Below are 23816 nucleotides of genomic sequence, written 5' to 3'. Positions count from 1 at the left end.
TGTAGCACCCTGTCCCAAAACCCAAGGGCCAGCTGTGCATCACAGGGTGCCTGTGCCTGCCTCCTGCCTGCACAGAGCGGGGCCGGGCAGGGGGAGAGACGTAGGAGAGAGCCTGAGCCGGAGAAGGACTCGCTTACGCAGTGTTAAAGCAGCCAGCACCGAGGTAGCTGCGCTTGCCTTGCCATCTCCTGTTTTTCCAGTTAGATGCGTGGCTTAATATAGCAGCACTTAGGTTGTAAAACATCACTCATAAAACACAGAGGATGTGCTGTGTGGGAGCGTTCACAAGCCAATCCCCAGCTGCTTTTTGATGTCGGCTTGGACATCGCAGTGTCCTGGCAACAGCTTCTCACTGGGGTTTGTGTGCAGCCGGGCCAGACCTTCCCCAGGTGTAAGCCTGCAGAGATCTCCAGGCTCCAGTGGAGCTTTGAGGATTTCTATCCACTCTAGGATCTCCGTCTAGAGTGGAGTGGATGGGAGCTACTGGGGGGTGCTGGGGGACATGTGTGCAAACCACCTGCAGACCTCAGCCCACACCTGGTACCATGGAGCTGGTCCCATGGGAGCCTTTCCTTCGTGAGGAATCGCAGGTATGGCAAACATCAGGGCCCAGGGGATGGGCAGTGGCCAGCGGCTCCCATTGGCGCTGACAGCACTGGCTGTGCATACCGAGGATGCAACAAGCGTTTCTGTGATGGGTCTGGTCTCCCCACACGCTCAGCTCCATCAGCTGTGTCAGTGGGAGAAATCACTGCCTTGGCTGCTCCCAACAGTGCTGGCCTTTCTCAAACGACTTCCCCAGAGAGGAAGCAGGCTGATAAAGAAAGTTGCTCTAGCAAAATTAGGCCAGGCTCAGGCAGTTCGCATGCAGCCAGGCATCCCCACGTGGGAAGGCTGAGCACCAGGGGCCTCATCCTGCACGGAGGGGAGGGCTTGGCTCTGTGGGGTACCACCAGGCTGGAAGAGGCAGCCATGGATAGCTCGTCTTCCTATCTCAGCCCAGGCCTCAACCGGAGAGGGAATGGGTTGGGGGGGAAAGAAAGGGGGTGAGGGGGAAAGAGCTGGGATCTTCTTGCTTGGGCAACCGCCGGGACTCTTCCATCAAAGGGAAGGAAGCCCTAGGCGCAGGGCCACAGGCTTTCAAGAACTGCTTGCTGCAAACCCTGGCCCCCATGGGTCTGTTTATCCTGGCACAGGAGAGCCCATAAACCGCAGCCCTGAGCCAGCCCGCAGAGCATGGCTTTCCTCCACGCTGCAGCCCCAGCAGCGGGGCTGGGACAGCCTGCCAGGGGCAGGGAGGGGGACCACGGCCTGGGCACGGCTGTCAAGCCCGGCTGGTGCGTGGCCACCATGCAGCTGTGCTGTGGGGAAGATGTCCCCATCCCCGCGTCCCCGGAGCTGGCAGAGCGCCCTTCTGCTCCCATCAGCTCTCCAGGGCCATGCTCAGTCCCCATGCAGCATCCCTGGAGTGGCTGAGGGTCACCAGGGCACAGGGGTCTTGTGGTGCCATGTCAGCTACTCCCGGACCTGAAAGCAGGTCCCAGCCCAAGGGCAAGGGGCCACGAGTAGTGCTGGGAGCTTGTCACCATGGCTGGCTGGCACCCGCAAAGGGTCTGCCCTGTTAAGTGTCTCTCCCAGCTGGGCTGACCCAAGGTGCTCCATAGTTTCCCACGTTCCCTCCTGCCTGCCACCCATTATATTTTGCATTTCTCCCTCTATCTTATCTCCTCGCCGGCTCACCCCTTTGCAGCTGGCCTCTTGTTTTCCCCCTGCCCTCTCCCTTGCTCCTTGGCCCCACCTGCTCCAGCTCCAGCCTGGCTCCTGTGCTGAAGGACCTCGAGGCAGGTCCCTGATAAGGACCAGACCAAACAAGAACCTTTTGTGCCACGCTGAGCTCATCTGGAGGAACTGGGCGAAGACCTGGCCTGGGCAGAGCAAGAGCGATGCATGGAGGGACTGAGCGGTTCAGTGCCTTCATGCAATGCCAGACACGCAGCACGATCCTGCCTCAGTTTCCCCACTTCAAAAATCCTTCCTCTGCCCCTGCACGCAGCAGCATCCCTCCCTCGAGCAGGGGAGAGAGAAGGGCCCGTGCCCAGGGCTGAGCCGGGGAGGGAGGGCGCATGTCCTGCTGAGAGATGCTGTCAGTGCTGAGCCCTGTGTGTACAGCGGGCCTGGCAGCCAGCAAGTGCAGGGAATAAAATACTCCCCCCTCCTGGCCCACTGCTGGGTTAATATTCCCTCTAATGACAGACGGCTCCTTTTATCCTCTCTCGCGCTCCCGCCAGTGATTTAATCTTGGAACAAGCTGTGATTATTTCCTGTACAGCTGCCTCCCTCCCTTCCACCGCAGACCAGGCTTGACAGCATCCCACCAGGCAAGGAGCAGACCCTCCTCCAGAGCCCCAGCCTGGCCGCAACCGAGGGCAGAGACCCTCTCCAGCCCCCTGCCTGCCTGGTCCCCTTGCCCCTGCCTGTCACGCACTGGGGGTGCCATGGGGAGAGGAGGGACAGTCTGTGATGGGACTCCTGCATGGGGCTGGCAAGCATCAGGGGAGAAAAGGGGCTAGGGAAGGCGGTGGATTGCTTGACCAGGGGGTCTTCCAGGTCCCAGCTTCATGGGGCAGGTCTAGGGCTGTGAGAGAAGGCTGCTGGGTCTTGGACTGGCTCCCGGGAGCACGGTATCAGCACAGAAACACCTACCCCTGGATCCCTCCAAGCTAAGGTACAGGGAAGCTGGATCTCAGGCAGCCAGTCCTCAGCAGCCCTGAGCCAAGGCCCACAGAGGCAGTGAGAAGGCAGGTGAAAGGTTTACCCTCATGACCCTTCGCATCTCACAGGGCTATAGTGCTTGAGCAGATGTACCCCAAGCTCAGGACCACAGAGCCCACAGCCTGGGATCCCATCAACAGCCACAGCAGAGCCGGTGGCATAGCCTGTAGCAGCTCCAGAGGATCAGGGGTCCTTGGGGACAGAACAGGTGAGATCTGCTTGATATGGAGAGCTTGGCAGGGGCTGGGATTGACTCCATCCTCATCTGTGCAGTGAATGCAGTCAGCCCCAAGCACCGGAAAAACGTGAGGCCAGAACACCACTGAGGACAATCTCCTGAGTCTCCCCTTGTGTGATGTTGGGGAGAAGGCTTCCAAAATACTGGGTGAATATCCACTGTCTACCTGCAAGCGGGCAACTTCCCTGTGCTGCTGGGCAGGTGGGGCTAGTGGGGGTCAGCACTTGTCGCCAGAGCATGTGTACAGGACGTGCATGCTTGTCCTTCACGCGTGCACAACCTGGAGGGCTGGGGAAGGCCAGGATCCCTCCTTGCCAGGGCAGGGAAAAGCAGCAGGGGACCAGGGCTGGCCCAGGGCCACCCCAGCAGCAGCAAAACGTGGGGTGCAGCTCCACCTGGTGGGCAGCAAGGCCCCTCTCCACGTGTCACCAGGTCCTTTTGGCCACCACACAGGGACAAGGTGCCCCAAGAGCTGGAGCCTATGGCCCTGCCTTCCCTGTCACCACTAGGAAACAGAGCCGAGGGACGGCAACCTCACCCTGGGGTTTGGGCTGCTCCAGCACTTAGGGATGCTGGGGCAACGTCAGCCTGTGGATGCACACGCTGCTGCACACACACAAATGCATCTCTGCACGCACACAGCCTGTGCGGTGAGCACCGGGACAGCTGGTGCAGAGCCAGCCATGCCCCCGCGACCTGGCTTTTGCATGCTGGGGCTCCCATGTGCCTGCAGGAGGAGGTTAAATGAAGGGAGCTGCCTCCCTGCCAGATGGAAGCAATCCTGAGGGGTTGGACTGCTCAGCTCCTGCCAGCCAGGGAGGTGTGGGAACAAGTCTGACCTGGAAACCAGGAGTCCTGGGCTCAGCACCCAGCATCCTACATGATCCTGGACAAATCCTTGCTGCCTGCCACAGATGCTTTCCTTGCCCTGTGCTCCCTCTGCCCTCTTCCCCCTGCTCTGGGATGCTCCTCACACACAGCACCCCATGGCACCCCTTCCATCCCAGCATGGAGACCTCAGCCCTCTCGCCCACAGCCCTTTCACTGCCAGGAGGCTCCAGAGATGCCCCCCGCTTCCGCACAGGCTGCAGGTTGGGAGCTGCTGGGTCTTCACAGGCAGGTGATGGGTAGCGGGGAGGAACCACCACCACCAGGACAGCAACCAGACACTTTCCCTCACACAAGTGGCAGCTTCCTCCAGCTATGCTAGTGGCCCTGACAGCCAGAGAGTCTCCCCAAAGCAGGGGGGCAAAGAATTGCAGTGATGGGCTGGGCTCGAAGCCGCTGGAGCAAGCCTGTGCCCAGCTCCAGACAACCTGGAGATGGGGAGGGGACCCAGAGCCGCGCAGAACTCGCCCCGGGGAGCTCCGGGGGCGGCTGCCGCGAGAGGGCAGCACAGCCCCGGCCCGGGGCACCCGCCCGGCGGCACCCCGGAGCCCACCCCGGAGCCCTCCCCGGAGCCGCCGCCCAGGCAGCGCAGGGCCTCACACAACCCCACTTCACCCCTTCAGGGGCTCCAGCTCAGAGACCATCCACCACCTCCCCGTGCTGGGCTGAGGGAGGCTCTCCTAATGGAGCCCTAATTGCCTGCAGGGGCGAATAATTAGCCCCTTCATTAACCTCTACCAGCCTGTGACTGTGTGGGTTTCTTCCTGCTACAAGACTGTAGGGATGTGCTGGCAGACATTTAAGCAGCCCATGGCTATGCTTGGGACTTCCCAGTTATACCTTCCTGTCCCACTCAGAGCTGAGACTTTCTTCCTTTAAGGGCTTTAATGGCAGCAGTCCTGGGAGGGATGAGGGCTGTGAGCATAGCCCCATCCTTGCCCCCATGCCAGCGAGGGGTACTTGCCTCCCCACCAGAAGATGGGGGCTGCCCAGTGCCAGGACCCTTCTCTCTGCCCAGGAATCAGGTAGCAGAGATGTGTTTCCATGCCGATTCAAGGCCTGGCTCTGCCTTGCACGGTTTCCACCCAGAGGAGCTGTGTTGCCCCAGCTCTCCGAGCCATTCCCAGCACCACTGTTTGGCAAATGGCAGTACAAAAATAGCTTCTCTCCAGGGGCTGCAACGGGGCTGCTCGACTCTGCTGTGCTCTGCTCCACACTGCTGCGTGAACCAAGGGCTGACCTCGGAGCAGGGACGGCACAAGCTCCTCCAGCCATCTTAGGTAGGCACTGCCCCCCACCCTAAGCTACACTAAGGGGGTGTCACAGGATAAGCCTGGATCAGCTTTGGTGTCTGTGGAGCCACAGCTGTAGCCCATCTCCCTTGAGAAATGGGAAGGAGAAAGATGGAGGGGGACCACAGATGGAAAAGGGAGAGGTGCCTGGGCTGGGGCACTCAGAAGCACAAGCTGGTTTCTCCTCCCTGGGCACTGCAGACAACCTGCCAGCCAGGTCCTCTGGGGCTTCCCAGCCCCAGGGCTCCCAGCTCAGGCAGGAGCTCTGCCAGAGGTTGTCTGCCTGCTGGATGGGCTTGGGAGGGGGAGCACCAGGTCTGTCAGACCTGCTCACTGAGAGATGTACCAAGACTGTGAGCTCCATCTCCATGGGTAAAGCAGCACAGCGCAGGAGCTGGCTGGCCAGCCGCTGCCAGGGAGACGGTCCTTTTCCCTGCCTGTCTTTGCCAGTGCAGACAGACCACAGCACAGCAAGTGAGCTATTAAAGAACAGCTCCAGCCAGCCAGCAAACGTGTGCTCATTCATCATTCTGGAGCAGGCAGGGGGAAGTGCCAGCTGCTTTCAGCCAGGACCCCTCACAAAGCCCATGCCCAATAGCTCAGCAGCCTGGAGGGGAGCTAGGATCAGACTAGGAGGCCCAGGACCCTCCAAAATGCCTTTGCATGTCCTGGGGGTGCTGGGAGAGCTGCCCTGCCCCAGGCTGGGAGCTTGTGCATTTCTGAGCCACAGCCCCAGCACAGCAGCATCAGGCAGAGACAGCTTGGAGAGGATGTGAGGGTTGGCATGGGCTTCACCAAGGCCTGACTTGCCACCACGTTCCCACCTGCACCGGGCAGGCAGAGCTACACAGCTCTGTGCAGTGAGAGGCTCAACTCAGGTGGAACAGAGTGGGAGACTGGCTGCCAGGCACCCACAGAGAACTGTGTGGTTCCTGCAGGTCAACACTAGCTCTTTTAGAGCCTTTGCACAGTACTGCCTGGTTTGACCCCTGCTTCTCTCCCCTGGTGCTGCTGTCTCCCTGCCCGTCTCCATCCCTGGAATCCAGCCAGCTGTGCTGGGTACCAGAGTGCTCCAACTCCCCATCTGGAACACCCCTGATTTAGGACAAGGATAGCCTTTTACACAGCCCAAATTAGGGGCCTGGACAAGAAACCATCCCTTTGTTGGTGCTAGCATGTAGCTGAGGTAAGTGTTGTCCTGGCTAGAGTGACCCTTAGTAGCAGGGGATCTGTGTATGCCAACAGTGTCCCAGCAAAGCCACACCACCAGCAGCTGAAGATTTGGCCAAGGGCAGGAGCCTGAGAGCAGCTTTGAGACTGACCGTGCCTGGAGCCCTACTCCGTTCCGCCCTCGCATCCAAGGGCACATCATTCCACCTGCCTGGGGTGGGAACACCAATTTTCTGGGGAAGGGAAATGCTGCCCTCCCCTCCTGCTTTATGCCTTTCCCTGCCAACTGACCATTTACAACTGAGACCTAAAGGAAGAGCCAAGCAGAGACGGCCTCAAGGACGTAGCTTGTGCTATATCATTGCCTGCCAGCCTCAGGGCTGGAGCCTGAAGAGTAAAACTGAAGAGGGGGGAAAAGATCCTCCTCTTTCACGTGGAAGAGCGGCTGCCTCCCAAGTAAGCTGCAAAGCTGCTTCTTTACCTGCATAAGAAACATCCTGCTGTTCTTGTAGGGCTTGGGTAATTCCCTAGTGCTTGCAGGAAGCCCTTGCCAGCAGTGCTGGCTTGGGGAAGGACTATGGGCTCACTGACCTTCTCTACCCCAGAGCTGCTCCCACAGAGGGACACATGCAGCTGCAGGTAAGAAGGGAATAAATGGCCCTGGAGCTCTTCTGCTGCTCATAGCCGAGGCCTCAAGCTGCATCACTGAACAGCCCTGGGCTGGATTTCTAAACAGGCTTCAGCCAAATCTCCCCTCCTGGGAGCAGTAGGAGGTGCGCGCACACTGAGCTGCTCGGTCCGGTAACTGCAAGCCCAGCTGGGGGAGGCAGGGGAGCTCTCTGGCCCGGTCCTCTGTGTGAAAGGCTGCAAAGCCCAGCTCGTCACTGCCGAGTACAAATAGCCCTTCTTAATGAGTTAGGGCAAGCCAATTTGGGAGAGCTCACACAGGGTGAGGGTGGCTTCATGTGTTTCAGATGAAGCAATCTGAGAGCAATTTTACTCCAGCAGGAGCAAGCAGTATGCAGGAAGGTCTCTGCTTCCTCATGTGCAAAATTCAGCTGTGGGTTTCTGATGAGACCATGTTTGCACACCAGAAGATCAGTCCATCCTCAAACACGCAGAGAGCAAAGACCACAAGCTCCTTCCTATCCCCTCCCTAGGGCTCCTCCATCTTCTAGGCTAGGTTGAAGCCAGCTCTGTATATCTAAAGGTGCTGACTTAATCTTCATCAGGAACCTTGTCCTGATTTTCTTCTTCTGTATTTGTACCCCTTTACCAAATCCTCCTGGCTACTTCAGCCCAGCCTAAGCTGGCCTTGAGTAGGTCATGCTGGCCCAGATCCACTTTGATTCTGGCCGCTCCCAAAGCAAACCTCTGTGTTTGGGGGTCAGTGTGCACATGTGCATGTTCTTTGCAGATCCCACTGCGGCCTCCTGCAAGGTAACAGCAGGACGTGGCTGGCCACATCGCAGGATACATGGGAATGGGACTTTGTCCCTCTTCCCTGCCATGGCACAGAGGGCACAGCCTCTGCCCTGCCCCCAGATGTGGCATGTCAGCCCCAGGCATCGGGAGGCCTGGCTGGAAGTCTGAAACCCGGCTCTGAGCCTGCGCTTTCATTGCAAACACCTCCAGCATCAGCAGTGCAGGAGGAAGCAGGGGGGCTGGCTTAGCTCCTCCCGGTTGATAATTCATTACTGCCTGTTAGCCCAGATCCATCCGGCAGCAGCTACATCCTGGCACCGATGTGTTCATTTCACACATAAAATGCTGTATCAAAATGCATCATTGAGATGTTCTCCCTGAGACCTTTCCCAGCTGCCTCTCCCGGCGCTTTACATGCAGGAGCAGTCCCAGCAATTGGGGCTTTTTGTTCCTAATGGATGCCTGGCACCCGCTGTAGCAATCAGAGCTGCAGGATCCGTCCTCCAGCTCATGAGAAATACAAGGGGATCTTCCTGCAAGAGGCAGGGAGGCAGCAAGCAGTGGGTGCAGCTTTCATCCATGGCGTGCTCGGATCCGGAGAGGGAGAAGCAGCCTGTGTGCATGCGTCTGGTTTATCGCATACCGTTTTGCAATGATGCAGAAGTGCAGCATCTCTTCCCTCCTCCCCTGAGGGCTCTGGGAGCCCTGGGCAGCAGGGCTGGCTGGTCTTGCCTTGGGGACCTGGAGGAGTCCCCTTCCCCTTTCTCCAGGGTCCCTGACTTTGGCCTGATGCTGGTGACCGTCAGCGTGGTGGTAAATCTCCCCTCCAGGGCTGAGTGGGAAGAGGCAGGGCGAGTGGGGGACCCAACGCTTGCACAGCAGGTGCTGGGGGTGCTCCCCCCAGGCTGGGTGCCTCCTGACTCCCTACAGAGCAGTGCCCAGGGTCGGGCTGGTTCTCACAAGAGCTGAGGCTCTCCCACCAAGCCTAGGCCCTTCATGGCAGCGGTTGAGTCACAGCCAGCCTTCCCCAGCCCCAAGCCTTCTCCAGCTGCCCCCCCAGCACATGCTCACAGTCTTCTTGACCTTCACCCTTCCTCATCCTCCCCTCTGGCGTTTCCCAGGGCTCTTCTTCCCCACTGTGTCCCCCTAGCACCTTTTGGGGGGGGCTGTGCTGGTCTGCGAAGGTTCATCCCTCGCCTTGCGGGTAAGAATACAGAGCAGGACCCGGGTGAGAGTGGCCAAGTTCAGAAGACCCCCCAGACCCATCCTGCGCCCCCTGTCCTCTGGGCTCCCCCCCACCGGGCCCTGCTGCCTTCCCACGTCCCTAACACGGAGGGCTGAGGGGATGGGACAGCATCGCAGGCCCCAGCCCCCCGGCCCCGGCAGGAGCACCGGGCGAGCCCCCCATCGGTGAAGGTCACGCCGGGGCGGCAGCCGCCCGGCAGAGCCGCGCCGCACCGCGTCGGGCTACCCCCCCCGCCCCGCTCCGCCGCCCACCGGCGAGAGGGCGGGCCGCACCGGGGGCCCGTGCGGCGGCGATTGGCTGGCGGCGGGGAGGCGGGGAGCGGCGGGGCCGCGGCTGGCTGCAGCGGCGGGCGCGGAGCCCAGAGCGGGCGCGGCGGAGCATCCTCGGGCACCGCGGCCCCGGTGCGGGCCGCCTCCCCCGCAGCCCCCGGCCTCCTATGGGCGGTGCCGGCGCCCCGGCCCCCGCACGCCCGTCCCGCTCGGCGTTAGCATGGGCACGGTGCTCTCCCTCTCCCCCGCCGCCTCCTCGGGCAAGGGCGGCGGCGGCGGGGGGCTGCTGGCCGACAAGGCGCCGGGAAGGGTGCCGGGCAAGGGCGAGAGCCGGCTGAAGCGCCCCGGCGTGCTCATCTCTGCGCTCACCTGGAAGCGGCTGGTGGCCGCCTCGGCCAAGAAGAAGAAGAGCACCAAGAAGGTGACGCCGAAGCCCGGCGGCGGGGCCCGGGGGGGGCCCCGGGCCAGCCCGACCCGCTGGTGGTGCAGCGCAACCGCGAGAACTTGCGCAAGTCGGTGGTGGGGTCGGCCGACGGCGCCAAGCAGGGCCCGCTGGCCGTGCCGGTGCCCACCGTGCCCTCGGCGCCGCAGGAGCTGCACCCGGGCTCCGGCGGGGGCAAGCCGCCGCCGCCACCGCCGCCGGCCGGCAGCCGTGCCCCGGGGTCCCCGCGCCGTGTGGTGGTGCAGGCGTCCACCGGCGAGCTGCTGCGCTGCTTGGGGGACTTCGTGTGCCGCCGCTGCTACCGGCTGAAGGAGCTGAGCCCTGGCGAGCTCATCTCCTGGTTTCGCAGCGTGGACCGCTCGCTGCTGCTGCAGGGCTGGCAGGACCAGGGCTTCATCACCCCGGCCAACCTGGTGTTCGTCTACCTGCTGTGCCGGGAAGCGCTGCGGGGAGAAGACATCGGGAGCCAGGCCGAGCTGCAGGCCGCCTTCCTCACCTGCCTCTATCTTGCCTACTCCTACATGGGCAACGAGATCTCCTACCCGCTGAAGCCCTTCCTGGTGGAGGGCGACAAGGGGCGCTTCTGGGAGCGCTGCCTGGGCATCATCCAGCGCCTCAGCGCCAAGATGCTGCGAATCAACGCGGACCCGCACTACTTCACGCAACTCTTCCAGGACCTCAAGAGCGAAGGCGAGGGCGGAGACGGGTCCAAGCACTGGACGATCAGCCTGGACCGCTAGGGAGGTACCGGGCCCCCGGCGCCGGGGGCGGAAGGGGCCGCGCACCGAGGGACGGGGGAGGTGAAGGACTGCCGGATCCCCCCCAGCACCCCGCATCCTCCTCGCCTTCCCCCCTCCCCGGCTGCCAGCTCCACGGAGAAGCTGCCTGGACCCTCCCTGCTACGGATCCGGCCGCTCCCCCCCCCCCTTCCGACCCCAGCTGGGGGCTGCGCTCCGGGACACCGAGACGGCGGAGAAGACCGGGGGGGGTTTGTGTGTGTGTGTCCGTCCCTCCCGCCTGCGCGATGGGGAGGGGGGGAGGCTGCCGAGGAGCGGAGGCTCCTGGATGCGTTTTCTCTAGAAAAATAGGGGAGGGGAAAAATGGAGCTGGGGGTGCGGGGCAGGAGGGTACGGGGGAGTCTCCTGGGTGCTGCGGGGGCCCCGGGCAGACGGTGCATGTGAACGAGCCCCCCCCCGCGCCCCGCCGCGGGCAGAGCCGGGCCCCGCGCCGCCGCTGCCGGCCCCGGCGCTGTCCGTGGTGCTGGAGCCGCCGCGGCTGAGCAGACAAAGGCCGGGGGGGGGGGCAGGCAGGCAAGGCCGGGGGGGCCGTGGGCTTTCATGTCGTGGGCGCTGTCTCCCCCCCCTCCCCCCGCGTGGGGGATACGGGCCCCCCCGGGCATGGGCGACGCTGCCCTTACCCCGCCGTTGCCGCCCGCTTGCCCCTTTGTTCGAGCCGCTGGGGGGGGGGGGGGCGCCCACCCCCCCCTCCCCGCGGGTAAACCCCCCCCCTCCCCGGTGCGCCTCCCAAAACAAGGTCCCGGTGGGTGATGCCGTCCCCCCTTCCCCTCCCCTTGGCTTGCTGCGGGGAAAGGGGTCTGTGCCAGAGGAGGCCTAGGGAGCCCAGGGGGAGGGGGCCTGCTATGGAGGGGGGGGTCCCCTCTCCTCTTGCTTTGCTTCACTGGAGAATAAAGAGGCGGCCTGGACGGGCCTGGTGGTGGCTCCCTGGACTTGCTGGGCTGTGGGGTGCAAGGGGGATTGGGGGGCACCCCAAGCTCCCAGTCGTACCCCCTCTCCTCCCCAAGAGGGATGGGGGGCTGGTTCTCAGAGGGGGTTTGACTCCCCAGTGTGAGTTGGGGGTCAGAATTTCACCCCTGTTTGTCGTGCCCAAGGCCAGTCCTGGTCCACCGAAGTGCCCCTTGGCTCCCTGTGAGCTCTCCTGGCCTCCTCCATTCCAGATGGAAATGCCTGATGCCTGTCTGCTGCACTGAATTTAACCAGGATCCCACAGCCCATGTCACCTTTCTCCCGCCCCCCCCCAAAGCTTCTTCCCCTCACCTCCTTCCTCCCTATTTCTGCTCTGCAGGGCCGGGCTCCCTTCCCTGGCAGCAGCAGGCTGTGGGAGCTGTGTTGCTAGCCCAGTTACCAGCCCTGTGCTTCTGCAGACCCCCAGGGAGAGGGGTGGAGAAGAGGAAGGCTTTGCCTTTCTCATAGCTGGTTGCTACGCTTCAGGCTACTGAATTTGCTGGGGCTTCTTTAGCAGGATCCACAGCACACGCTTTCCAGTTGGGGTCTGCATCCAGTGCTTCCCAGCCCCTCTGAGCCAGGTGCTTGGGCTCCCCTCAGCTGGCAAGAACTGTGCTGGCTCTGCAGGTCATGGAGGGTAAGCTGGATTCTCTCTACCTTTGTGTGCATCAGCAGAGCTGCTAATTAGGCCCAATCTGGCTCCTTCAGGCAAAGCTGTGCCGCCAGGAAGACAGCACAGATGTCCCTGTGACGGGTACTGACCTGGCAGGGTGCTGTGCAAGGCTTTTCTGTGGCTGCGTAAACCCACTGAGACCCGTGCTGCTCCCCTCCTCCCTGTCCCTAATGGGTGCTCTTGTCCCTGCCTTTAGATTGACATTCATGTGACCTTGTGGTGAGCTGTCTGGGCTAAAACGTACTCACAACCCACCCCAAATTTGGCCATATCCACTTCTTGTACTGGGGAATGTAGTAGCTCTCACTTACTCTGGCTTAAACAGGGGTGGAATTGGACCCTTAGAGCTCCTATGGGGCTGCTGGGGGAGCCCTGACTTTCCTCTATCAGCATTTTGCAGAGAGGGAAACTGAGGCACAGTGAGAGGAAGCAGCATGCCACAATCCAGCAAGAAGGGTCTGCAGCATCGCGGGGTAAAACCCAAGCCATTGGTGCCGGCTGTCTCCACCCTGAGCCGGGGGCGTTTGTCCGGTGACCCTCTACCTCCCGCTGTAGGGCTTTATAGAGTCTTGTCTCCAGAGCTGAACAACCTGCCAGCACTGGTGGAGCTTTCCCACCCTACAGATCCCCTTACAGACACTCTCAGGGTCCTTCCAGCCTCAAGCCCCAGCCTTTTAAAATGCTTCCAGCTGCAGTGAGGCCATGTCCTTCCCCTCCTCCCTTGTGCTTCATTGATTAAGAGTGCTAGGCCTCATTGGGGGATTTAGGAAGAGCTAATTGCAGACTGGTAATTGAAGACAGCTTGGAGTCTCTGGAAATGTCAAGGAATGAGAGACGAGCTTAGATGCTCCCGTGCATTTAAATATGCATCGTCGGCTCAGCCAGAGCCTTACTGAGGGGAGAGATGTCTGGTTTTCCCTCCCCCAGAGGACCTTGTACAGCTGCTGGGGGGAGCGGGGCAGGGGGAGCACTAACCTTACCTTGCCTGGGAGCCTCCTGCTCCCCCCAAGGCAAAGGGGAGGTGGGGGGATACACAAGCAGGGGGGGTACTGAGGGTGGGAATCCTCAGACAGGCTTGGGAGCTTGGCGTTTTCCCCTCTCAAAAGCTGTGTGCTTTAGCCTGCCAGACCCCTGTGCCACTGCACGATGCCATGGGGGTCTGGGCTCAGGAGCCAGCTATGGGGCAGCAGTAGGGGGATGGATAGAGCTTGTCCCCAAACTTGTGATCCCTGAAGCCACCTGGTGCTCCCTGAGGAGCAGTGAGGGGCTGAGACCCTCTCAGGAGAGGCTGGGAAGCCCCCCTCACTGCCAGCCGCAGGGCCCAGCAGCATCTGGGGTTGCAGAGATGGGGGATTCACATCGGGTTTGGGGCTCAGAGGCAGAGCAGCAGGGCCAAGTCAGGGATCCATCACCACAGGGCCTTGGTGAAGGATCCCAGCTCTTTCCTAGTTTGAAATTCCTCCAGCAGCAACACATCTCCTTTCTATGCCTCACAGTGGATGCCCGGTCTGCTCCACCCCATGTTGCAGCAGGAGAGGTGGGCACAAGCTGCATATTGCAGCCTGCAGTGGGTCCAGCCCCTCCTGCCCCAGGGAGGTCTCTTCTCAGGCCATAACATCCTTCTCTTGCTCCCCAAGGGTCCGTGGGGCTGCTGGAGGCACCCTGCGTGGCAGTGGATCCCCAGGATGCGTAGTCACCCGTGAAAGCAGGGGTTTCTGCCCGGAGCTCATGGAGCAACAGCTCTGTGGGACTCCCCTTGCCCTGCTGCTCTGTCTGCAGAGCAAACTCCATGCACTGGACGTGCTGGCCATGGCACTGGGGCATGGAGGAGTGATGGGTGGCTGGAGCAGCCAGCCTGGCAAGCCGTGCCTCCTCCTGCCAGACAAACAACGGGGAAGCTGTGCTCTTGCTATTAAGAGTTGGCAGCATCCCCCAGAGTGACTTGGAGCTGCTCCATGGGGAGGAAGCTGCTCCGGATGATGCAGACCCGGCGCCCATGTGGCTGGTGAAGGACCTGCCTCAGCCCAGCTTTCTGCGCAAGCCCTTTTCCTCCGTTCGGCTGCAAGGATGATGGATAACGCGTTCCTCAAGGCAGATGGAAGTGGGAGGTCTCTCTTCTGCCTCTGTGGGAACTAGTCGGACACTGGCTCCATTGCAGCTTCGGGCTGTTGCTGCTCTGCTGAATTGGGGATGACTTGTGGGTGCAGGTTTCTGGTCCCCTCCCTGCTCTATGGCACTTCGGTCACAGGTGCTGGTGGGATGTCTAGGGGGGAAGACATGGACAAAGTGACCCAGGGAGATGGCAGCGAATGGCAGAGAGAGCATGAGGGGTCCTAGACTAAATTGGCTGATGAGATATTTGTACCCAGGGAGGAGCAGGACAGCCGCCACAGGGTCTCAGCTGATGGGGGGTGCATACAGGCTGGGGTGGGAACCTGCAAGAGGCTTTGAGCTCTGCCAGTGCCCAGGGTAGCCCAGTGGCAGGCAGGAGACCGAGGGAGGTGGGACAGCAGACAGTTTGGTCCCCGCTGTAGCCAAAACGTGGCCTGTGGCATTGCCTGGCTGGTGGGTATGGGACTGAGCAGCAGAGACTGGGGACAGCTCTACACCAGGAAGCTGGGGCGGGTGGAGAAGGGGAACTAGATGCCTTGGAGCCCTGCTGTGACGGTTAATCCTTCTGCCATGGAGCCCGGCAGAGCAGAGGGAGGGCCAGGGCTGCCTAGGCTGGGGCATTACCTCCAGCCCACTGATTGCTGAGCATGGAGGTTGCCCTGTGCTGTGTCCCCCGCCTGTCTCAGAGTCCTGCGTCACCCCTGAGGACCGAGCTCCTTGGGGGACAGCCAGGCAGCACCAAGCTGTGGCCTGGGGCAGTCGTAGGGAGACTGTCCCATGGAGTGAGTGCCCCCCAGGCTGGACCGGGTGCCGCTCCCTCATCAGAAGTCCTGCATTAGAGCGTAATCTGGCATTAGCGCATTAATCCAGTCCTCCCCGCTGCCCAGCCCCTGCCCTCAGCAGAGTCCGGCCCAAGGTCTCAGTGTACAGCTGGGCAGGAGCGGCACCAGGACACTGTCTCCCCGGCAGCCCTTGCCTGGGCACCAGAAAGCAGGTGGCAGCAGGGGCAAGGTTTGGGCCTCCATCCAGAGCATCCCTGCGTCCGGGGAGGGCAGCAAGCAGGGAAGAAACCCAAAGTACACAAAGCTCCCCCCAGGTGTATCCAGGACCTGGGGGAAGAGAAGTCCGGGCCAGGGGGATGTCCGGTGGCAGTACGGCCCCAGCCCCGAGCATGTTGGCAAGGGAGAAGGCAGCATCTTTTGGAAGCATCACGGTTAGCTCCTTGCAGGGGCTTCGTGAGGGGTTTTGGAGCCCGACTGCCTGCACCTGTGGGCTCCGGCTGAGCCACACTAAGTCACGAAGCGCTTTGCAGGGAGCCAGGCCAAGGGAAGGTGGCGTCTGGAGAGAGGATGTGAGTCAGCAGCTTGGGGGTGGGGGGGCCGAGCTGAGGAGCCAGCGCAGCGGGGATGCAGGGAGGAGGAAATAGGTGGGAATTGGGAGAGCTGGAAGGGGAGCAGGGGTGGGCAGGGAGGCAGCCCGCGTCCCCCGGGGCAGACGTGACCTGACTGTGCCGCGAAGGCCGTTCCCAGCATGAGAAATGAAGCAAGTGGCGACGTGGCTCTGCTAAAATAGGAGAGGGGCTACTCCATCCCCGCTCTGATCCCTTACTGTGTGGCTGGGAGGCTTTGGGGGAGTTGGAGGGGTCCCCTGCCATCCTGGCAAGAGGCTGAAGCCAGGGCAGGGCTCAATCCTGCCCTCTTGCTGGCTGAGCAAAGCCAGAGACAAAGATACTTCTTTTTTTTTTAAGTAGGAAGAAAACCTTCTGCCTTTAATCACAAGGCAGCAGAAGAAGCTGCCAGGCCACGTGCTCTGCTCCCTTGCTCTTCCCAGTGCAGGCTGAGGCCCTTTGGGACCACGTTCCCCCATCTGACCCTGGGCAGGGCACCCGAGGACTCCCCGCAGGTAGGTCTGGAGCCTGCGAGTGCACCAGGCCCATGCACCCTGCTGCCAGCCACCTAGGACAGGCTCCCCACCCAGCTGGTGCACCCCACTGCCAGGGAAGGTGCTCCTCCATCAGCCCCCCGGGCTGGGCACCCCCGGTCGGGGCCAGGGATGATGCTCTGCCGGGAGCCGTGCCAGGCTCGGCCCTGCTCACCCATTGGCAGGATTTTGCTGCAGTCTGCTCCGAGCCAGCGGTTTTGGTGACTGAAGAAAGCAGTGCTGCTGGCAGGCTGGGTCAGACGGGGTTCTGGGGGGGAGGGGAGGCTGGGTTGGGTGGGAGGTGATGCTCTGTCCCCACCTCCGGTAAGCACATCATGAGGTGGGGGGGGCTTCTCACAGTGGGGCCTGGGGATGGGAGCATCCTGAGTTGCCATGGTGACACCGGTTGCATCCTCAGGCAGGTGAGAGCATCACTGGTGCAGTCCTGCATGGATGTTCCCCACCTTCGCTCCTGGCTGCCGTCCCTGGGGAGTGCAGGACTGGTTCCCGGCTTTTGGGGTGGCACTCTGGGGACAGAGCAGGGGGACCATGCCAGGTGAGCTCAGAGCAGAGTGAAGCAAGTCCTCAGCTGCAGCCTCTTGCATTGGGGGTGTGCAGTGGATCTCCCTCTCCCAAAAAGGTAACTCCCCCCTTTCCCCAGCATGTCTGGCCTCCAATCCAGTGGGACCGGGATTTCAGGGCCAGGAATGAGGAGGGAACTGGGCTCACCTGGGCTTCCCTGGTGCAGGCACTGGCAGAGGGACAGGAGGGATAGGAGCAGGATGGCAGGGGGGGGAGCTACTAGTGATCCACATCCCTTAATCCGTGTCTTGCTCTGCGTCATGCAGTTACCTAAGCCCTGAAGCAGGCTCCCCTGGCAGGGGCACGGCCCCCTGCCCCAGCTCTGAGGGAGCCAGCTGTGGCTAGCCCCCTCATTTGCCCTCTCAAGGCCAAGCTTGTGGCTGGGGGGTTGTCTCCAGCCTGAGTGCTGGTTGCATAGGGGCAACTACTCCTTTCCCCCCTACTTCATCTCCTGCCATCCTTGGGGACCAGACTGTGCAGTGTTCAGGGACCCTGGAGGGAGAGACACCCAGCTTCAGTCTCTGCAGCTCCTTTCCCATACATGGGCTCCCCACTGGCAGCATCAGACCCCCCACCCTGCAGCCTGAGCCCTCCCCAGAGGAGACACTGACATCAGATCCCCCTCCCTTAAGCTGATTAGGGCAGTGAGGACGCGTCCAAGCAGATGCCACCAAGGCCATGAGAGTGACCAGACCCTGGAGGGACGCAGAGGGGGCAGCATGGAGCCCCCAGATCTGGGGGCTGCTCTGATCTGGGGGTGCAGGGAGAGTGGCTGGGGGCTGACCACTCCCTCCATGGGCTGGGTAATTGCACGGCACCCCCCTACACAGCCCGTCTGATCCCTGCCGTAAGGCTGGCCCCCAGCCCTGGCACCCCGGACATCCGATGGGGGTGGGATGGAGGGGCAGGCAGACGGCAGCCCCTGAGCCCACACCAGCCACCACAGGCACCAGTGGATCCATGGGCATGTTCCTGAAGCCAGGCAAGCAGTGCTTCCACGCTCACCCATGCATCGATGTCACACATGAGCCTGGCCCCACGGCTCAGGACCTCCCCGATCCTGGCACAGCACAGCCCAGCAGGGACACCCACTGCAGGATCAGGCCATGCTGGGCCCAGTGCATTGCCCCAAGCTGGTTGCCCTTGAGCACAGAGCTGGGGCTCTGTGGGTCGTGAGAGATCCGGCTCCTGGCATCCCAAATTCCCCTGCATGATGGCAGGGTGGCAGACAACCCGCCAGGCCAACTGCATCTCCTCTTTGCCTCCAGCTGCCACATCCCCTTGCCAGCCTGGGAACAGGGTATGTGGCTTCCCTTGAGGGGTGTCTCAAGAAGCCCAGAGGTTTCCAGCTCTGCCCTGTCTCTTGGGGGCTGTAAGAGCCAGAGGTGATGCCTGGAGAAAAGGTGATGCAGCAGGGTGGCTGCATCCTCCCCATCCCATCCCTGCAGATGCTCTGGCTCGGATGGGAGGGGATTTACTGGGTGGTTTCCCCTCTCGCCAGGCCCCTGCAGACACGAGAGGACACAGGTCACAGCACCTCTCTGTTTTATTGAAGACCAATCCCTCCCCCCAGCCAGCACAGAGCCCAGCACACCCAGCTCTTCTGCATCCACTGAGTCAAAGTCCTGCTCCGGAGGATGGGGGCACCTCCTTGGACCCAGGGGGAGAGACCCAGGGCTGCCCCTTGGTGTCCGGGGCTCCCAGCCCTGCTGTCATCCCTTCTCCTGCTCCACCTCCCACCCAGACTTGTCCCTGGGGATGCCCCCACCCATGGAGGGTGTCCCACCAAGCCCTGCATGTGAGGGGCTAAAGCCACAGTAAAACTGGAGCACTGAACTTGGAAGTGACCAGCAGGACACAGGCTTGTGTGCAGGGTGTTGGAGACTGTCCTGCTCTGTGGCGTTGTCCTCGGGCACTGGGGAGAAGGCAGAGTTGCAGGGCCCAGGCTCTGCTGCCTCTGGGCTCTGGCCTTGCCCTGAGGGCTGGCAGTGCCCCCCTCACACCTTCCCCTGGCACCTCCAACCCCAGAGCCCTGCCCTAGGCAGGAGTTAACCCATGAAGGGCATTTTTTCTCCAGACCAAGGCTTCTCCTGAGGTCTGGAGGAAGCCACCATTGGCAGGAGGTGTAGGAGGGATGGAGGAAAGGAAGGCTTTGGAGACAAAGATGGGGGACCGAGGAGCGACAAGGGGGGGTCCCCTTTCCCTGCCTCTGCCCAGTGGGACCCTCACCCATGGACACAGCTGCCCTGGGGCCCCAGCTCCTGACTCCTCTCTGCAGGGAGAGGGGAGGGCAGGCACAGGCTGGGGGCAGAGCTAAGGATGTTCATGGGGCAGGTGGCATGTTGCAAAGGAAAGGGGGGCACAGTCCCTGCCAGGAGGAGAGCCCACGGGTTTTCCTTCCATTCACACCCTGCTTTAAGTATCCATGTCCGTTCTCAGGATCATGGATCCCTCCTCACCCTAAATTTAGATGGCTTCTCTCCTCCAGCCACCCACATCAGGGAACCAACCCAGCTACCCTGCAAGCACCCCTCGCCCCCACGCCACTCTCCAAAACTAAAAGGAGGCAACTGAGAGCAGGGCACAATCCCACCTCCCCACCCCTCCCTGCCGAGCTCCCCAGCTCCACAGCCCCACGCTGCCAGGGACGGGGAGGTCTGCCTGGCGCGGCCGAGCCTCTAATGGTAATGGTTGTTCATGTTGTTGAGGTGGGAGGCTGCCATGGCGCTGAACGGGGCAGAGGGCTGGAGCCCATGCCCGGGGTAGAGGGACGGGCTGGAGCCAGGCCAGTAGGAGAAGCCGGCTGGCGTCACCCCCGAGGTCATGAGGTTGAGTTTGGAGATGCCCGAGAAGGGCAGCGGGGCCAGGTTGCCCTGGAATTTGTAGAGGGTGTGATCGGGGGTGGCAGGCTGGCACACCTGCGCCAGCCCGTGAAAGTCGAACTTGTAGGCGTAGCGCTTGCCGTGGACCTTGGTCATGATGTTCTTGTCGTAGTAGTAGCGCAGCGCCCGGCTCAGCTTGTCGTAATTCATGTTGGGTTTGCTCTTCCGCTCGCCCCAGCGCCGCGCCACCTCGTCGGGGTCGATCAGCTTGAACTCCCCGTTCGTGCCTTCCCAGGCGATGCAGTTCAGGTTGGCCCGGTCTGAGAGCAGCTCCAGCAGGAACTGCCACAGCTGGATCTGCCCGCTGCCTGCAAGGCCGGGCCCCGGAGACGTTAAAGCTCCCTCTCAGGGCACAAGGAGCGGGGCAGGATGTGCCCCAGTCTCCTCAACCCCCTGCTATGTTGCCCCCTCCCAGACCCAGGTTTCAGATGCACCTCATTGCATCTTCCCTGCTCTAGAGACACAGAAGATGGTAACGAGGTCTTGCCTCCTTTGCAGCATCCCTACCCCATCCTGCCCCCCAAGCAAGAGGAGGAGAGGGTGCCCCTGCACTTCTGGACAGGGGTAGGAGTGCTCAGAGGTCAATGCAGGCTGCAGTGGGTCTGGATCCAGGGTCCCCACATCCCTCCCACCCTCATTCACACCCCGCTGAAGATGAATACCTGCTCATTTGCTTTGGTGTAATGATGTGGCCTAGTTCTTTCATCTGCAGCCCCAAGAAGAAGGTATCTTGGCACTACCCAGATCCATCCCAGCACCAATATTCCCTGCTGCCACCTCTGCTTGAAACTGGACTGGTGTCATAGCACAGCCCTTGCCCATCCCTAGGGGCACTGTGCCCTGCAAGGATGTCTCCGTGGTGAGCTGAAGTCAGGGTGCAACACAGCTCTGACCTGCTTCCCTGGCAGGCACAGGCAGGTATAGGGGAAGGAGAGACCAGGACAGGGCAGGACCTGCTGTAGCTTTGAATCAGGCACCAATGTTCCTTATTTCCACAGGAAAACTGTCCTCTCTGAGCCACGGCCATTACACCCGCAGCTTGCACTGAGGGGCACCCTTGGTGGGTGCCCGAGATGCCCCTGTGCCAGGCTGTACACACACAGGAGCCTGGCACACCTGGACATGCCCATGGTGAGGCACAAGGACAGGCTCCACTGAGTCTGGCCAGAGGTCACGAGAGGAGAGGGTCCCTGGACCTCAGGGCGACGAGCAGTCCCACCACTGGGACCCAGCCACCCTGCAGAGCAGCCCTGCTCTTGCCTAGACACCCCCTCCACTCCCTCCCAAGCAGCATCCCCTGCACATCCCTGCTCCAGACCCCAGCCCTTGCAGCACAGCCTTTTCCTGCGGCAGAGGAAGTGTCTTTGCATTTCATCCTCCTTCCTGTGCTTTTCTGCCACTATTTTGTCTAAAGGTGTTTGGATCCCATATAGAGGTTTAGCACCCACGACCCCTGCAGCAGGCAGTCCCACAGCTCAGCTACTTTTCCCACAAAGAACCACCTTGTCCTGCTTGTTTTGCACCCGCTTATTTCATTTGGTGCCCTCCAATTCTTGCTCTGGAAGAAGCAGGGAACAGTTGTTTCCCATCCATCCCCATTCCACCAAACCCCGCTCAGACATCCTGATCCAGGCAGACGAGCCCAGGTCTTTCCAAGGTATTGTATTTCCAAATCCCCCATCCTGGGACCGAGGTGGGAGATCTCTCCTCCCTAGGGTACACCCACAGCCCTTGCCTCTTCTCCATCCCCGCAGCCCCCACCCTGGGCTCCTGCTATCCCCCCACCCACGGGGTGCCCCACCCGATGCAAGGAGGGCAGGGAGGTGTTGGGGGGTGCAGCTGGGTGGGGTGGTGAGGCTCAATCCTGCCTGCCGCAGGGTGCTGTGCTGCAGCACCTGGCAGCTCCCCGAGGAAACCTCCAGGGATCCAAAAAGGTACTTCTCACCGCAGCGCAGTGTGCAGAGTATGGCTGGGGCAGAGTCTGCAGTGCAGAGGCAAAAGGGCCCCCTCCAGTCCCAGCTTTGCCCCCCCCCTCCCACCCCTAAACCAGGGCTCCTGTTTTCCCGCTCAGAGCACCCCCTGGCCCCTGTCTCCTTGCCAGACAGGCAAGCCCCATGGCCCAACACCACAGCACTGGCCCCATGGCTGCCTGATGACCAGTGCTGCTGTGCTCCCCAGCAGGCTCAGGCTGCTCCCCGGCCAGCCCTTGGCCGATCCCCAAGACCCCTGGACGGTTTTTCCCAGACGGATGGCTCCAGCTCCCGGGGATCCATCATCTCCCAGCCGAACCATGCCCTGCCCGTGCCTCAGCCCTGCACCGGCAGCTCCCTCCCGGCTGGTATCTCACCTCATTCCCCCGCTCCCTGGAACGGGTCCCCCAAGCCCGGATTAGCCCCCCCGGCTCCCGGGCTGGCTGGCAGCTCCCTCCCCGTCGGATGTCCCCGGAGCATTGGGGGGACCCGAGCTGGGACCCCGCACCCGCCCCGCCCCGCTGCGGGGCTCCAGGGGAGCTGGGGGCGCTGGGCACCCCACTCCCCTCCGCTGCAACGGGACGGCGGCTCCCGGCCGTCGGGGCTCGGCCGCTTTCCCCGAGGGTTTTGGCGGCGGGATGTTCCCAGCCCGAGCCACCCGCAGCAGCAGGGAGCGGGGCTCCGCGGCGGCCGTGTCCTGCGTGGGCAATGCCCGGCACACGGACGGGAAGGGGTCCCCGATGGCTGCGGGGCGAGGGAGGATGCATGTGCCCCGGGGGGTCTCCGCTCCGGGCGGGCCGGGGGGAGCGGGGCCGGTCCAGGGGAAGGGGCAGCGGTGCTCTTACCTTTCTGCACGCCGGGGCTGAGAGACCCCCACGCCTGGCTCTTCCCGTCTTTGAACAAAGTTTCCCCGACTGGATCTGGGGGGGAAAAAGGGGCGCGGGTGGGGTGGAGGGGGGGCTGGAGCCAGGAGGGACCGCGACCCCCCGGCGCCCACCCGCGGGCAGCCTCCCCGCAGCCACCGGCCGCTCCCCCTCGCCTGCCCCGCCGCCGCGGCGAAGCCAGGAAACGCGTCCAGGAAAAAGGAAATCCGATTTCCGACCGAGCCGGGGAAGCTTTTAAATAGGAATAGAAAATCCTGCGGGCTGGGGTAGGGAGGAGAGAGGGAGAGAGGGAGAGAGGCAGAAAAGGAGAGCTGCGGGGCAGGGGGAGAGGGAGAGGAGGCGGGTGGGGTGGAAGGATGGGTGGCAGGAGCGGCGGGTGGAAGGAATAACGAGTGCCGGTGTTTGGGGAGCAGATGGCCGGGGAAAGGAGAGATAGATGGAGAGGCGGATGGAAGGAAGGAAGGAGAGATGGGCGGATGGATGGAAGGACAGAAGGGAGGACGGGTGGGTAGATGGAGGAAAGGATAAGAAGAAGGAGGGAAAGAACGGCGAGAGGTGGAAGGATGGAAGGAAGGGCAGGTAATGGGTAAGACGGTGGAAGAATGGGCTGATGGAAGGGACGGAGGGTAGATGGAGGGGATGGCCGGTAGTGGGGACAGAAAGAGGGATGGAGGGACAAGTGGGTGGGGTGGAAGGATGGATGGAAGCACAGGGGAAGGGTGGGGGGTAGAAGGACGGGTTGGAAGGACAGAAGGGTGGATGGAGGGATGGAAGGACAGGGGGACGGTGGGCAGATGAAGGATGGAAGGGAGGATGGGTGTGCGGGCATGGAAAGCTGTGAGAGCGGCTGGAAGGAAGGAGCAAAGGATGGTTGGGGGACTGGAAGGCAGGATGGGAGGACGGACCGAGGGAGGGGGAAGGCAGGGTGGGCGCTGGAGGGAGACGGGGCAGAGAAGGGCCCCAGGGCAGCGGCTGGGCAGGGCGTGCTGTGCGGTGCACGGCGTTGCGGCAGGGCAGCGGCCGGGGGGGTCCGCCCGTACCTGGCAGGTACATGTTGAGCAGCAGTGGCACCGCTCCGGCGCCGTGTCTCATGGCAGCTGTGGGGGCGGCCCGCGGGCTGCATGTTTTAATATTCCTGCCCCTATTATTATTATTATTATTCCACTTTATCAGGGAGCAGCTGATGGCGAATAAATGGCAGCGGGACGGGCAGGGGACGGGCAGGGGCCGGGGGAGGCGGGGGGGGGGGGAGTTTCCAGGCAACTCGCAGGGGCTCGGGGCCCCGGCTCCAGCAATTTCCTCCGCTGTA

At 62.2% G+C, this 23816-nt stretch overlaps 2 protein-coding genes across 2 annotated transcripts; one reads left to right on the top strand and one right to left on the bottom strand.

Moving 5' to 3' along the window:
• Positions 1-9520: 9520 nt before the first annotated feature.
• On the top strand, positions 9521-10482 carry CDK5R2 (cyclin dependent kinase 5 regulatory subunit 2). Its single transcript, XM_050900354.1, is given in 2 exon segments — positions 9521-9743; positions 9746-10482. Coding segments are annotated over 2 exon segments (960 nt in total).
• Positions 10483-19396: 8914 nt separating this feature from the next.
• FEV (FEV transcription factor, ETS family member) lies at positions 19397-23599 on the bottom strand. Its single transcript, XM_050900404.1, has 3 exons — positions 23548-23599; positions 22469-22543; positions 19397-19961 (listed from the first exon to the last, which is right to left on the bottom strand). Exons 1-3 carry the CDS (start codon positions 23597-23599, stop codon positions 19450-19452), a joined length of 639 nt encoding a protein of 212 aa, XP_050756361.1. The 3' UTR covers positions 19397-19449.
• Positions 23600-23816: the final 217 nt, after the last annotated feature.

The sequence above is a fragment of the Gymnogyps californianus genome, chromosome 7 (assembly GCF_018139145.2).
Source record: "Gymnogyps californianus isolate 813 chromosome 7, ASM1813914v2, whole genome shotgun sequence".
Classification (NCBI taxonomy): domain Eukaryota; kingdom Metazoa; phylum Chordata; class Aves; order Accipitriformes; family Cathartidae; genus Gymnogyps; species Gymnogyps californianus.
This window is presented reverse-complemented; position numbering and strand designations above follow the sequence as displayed.

Coding starts and splice junctions, on each gene's coding strand:
- FEV (XM_050900404.1), bottom strand. CDS start 23,599: ATGAGACACGGCGCCGGAGCGGTGCCACTGCTGCTCAACATGTACCTG. Junction 22,544..23,547: donor GCTCAACATGTACCTGCCAG/GTACGGGCGGAC, acceptor TTTCCCCCCCAG/ATCCAGTCGGGGAAACTTTG. Junction 19,962..22,468: donor CAGCCCCGGCGTGCAGAAAG/GTAAGAGCACCG, acceptor CCGGCCTTGCAG/GCAGCGGGCAGATCCAGCTG.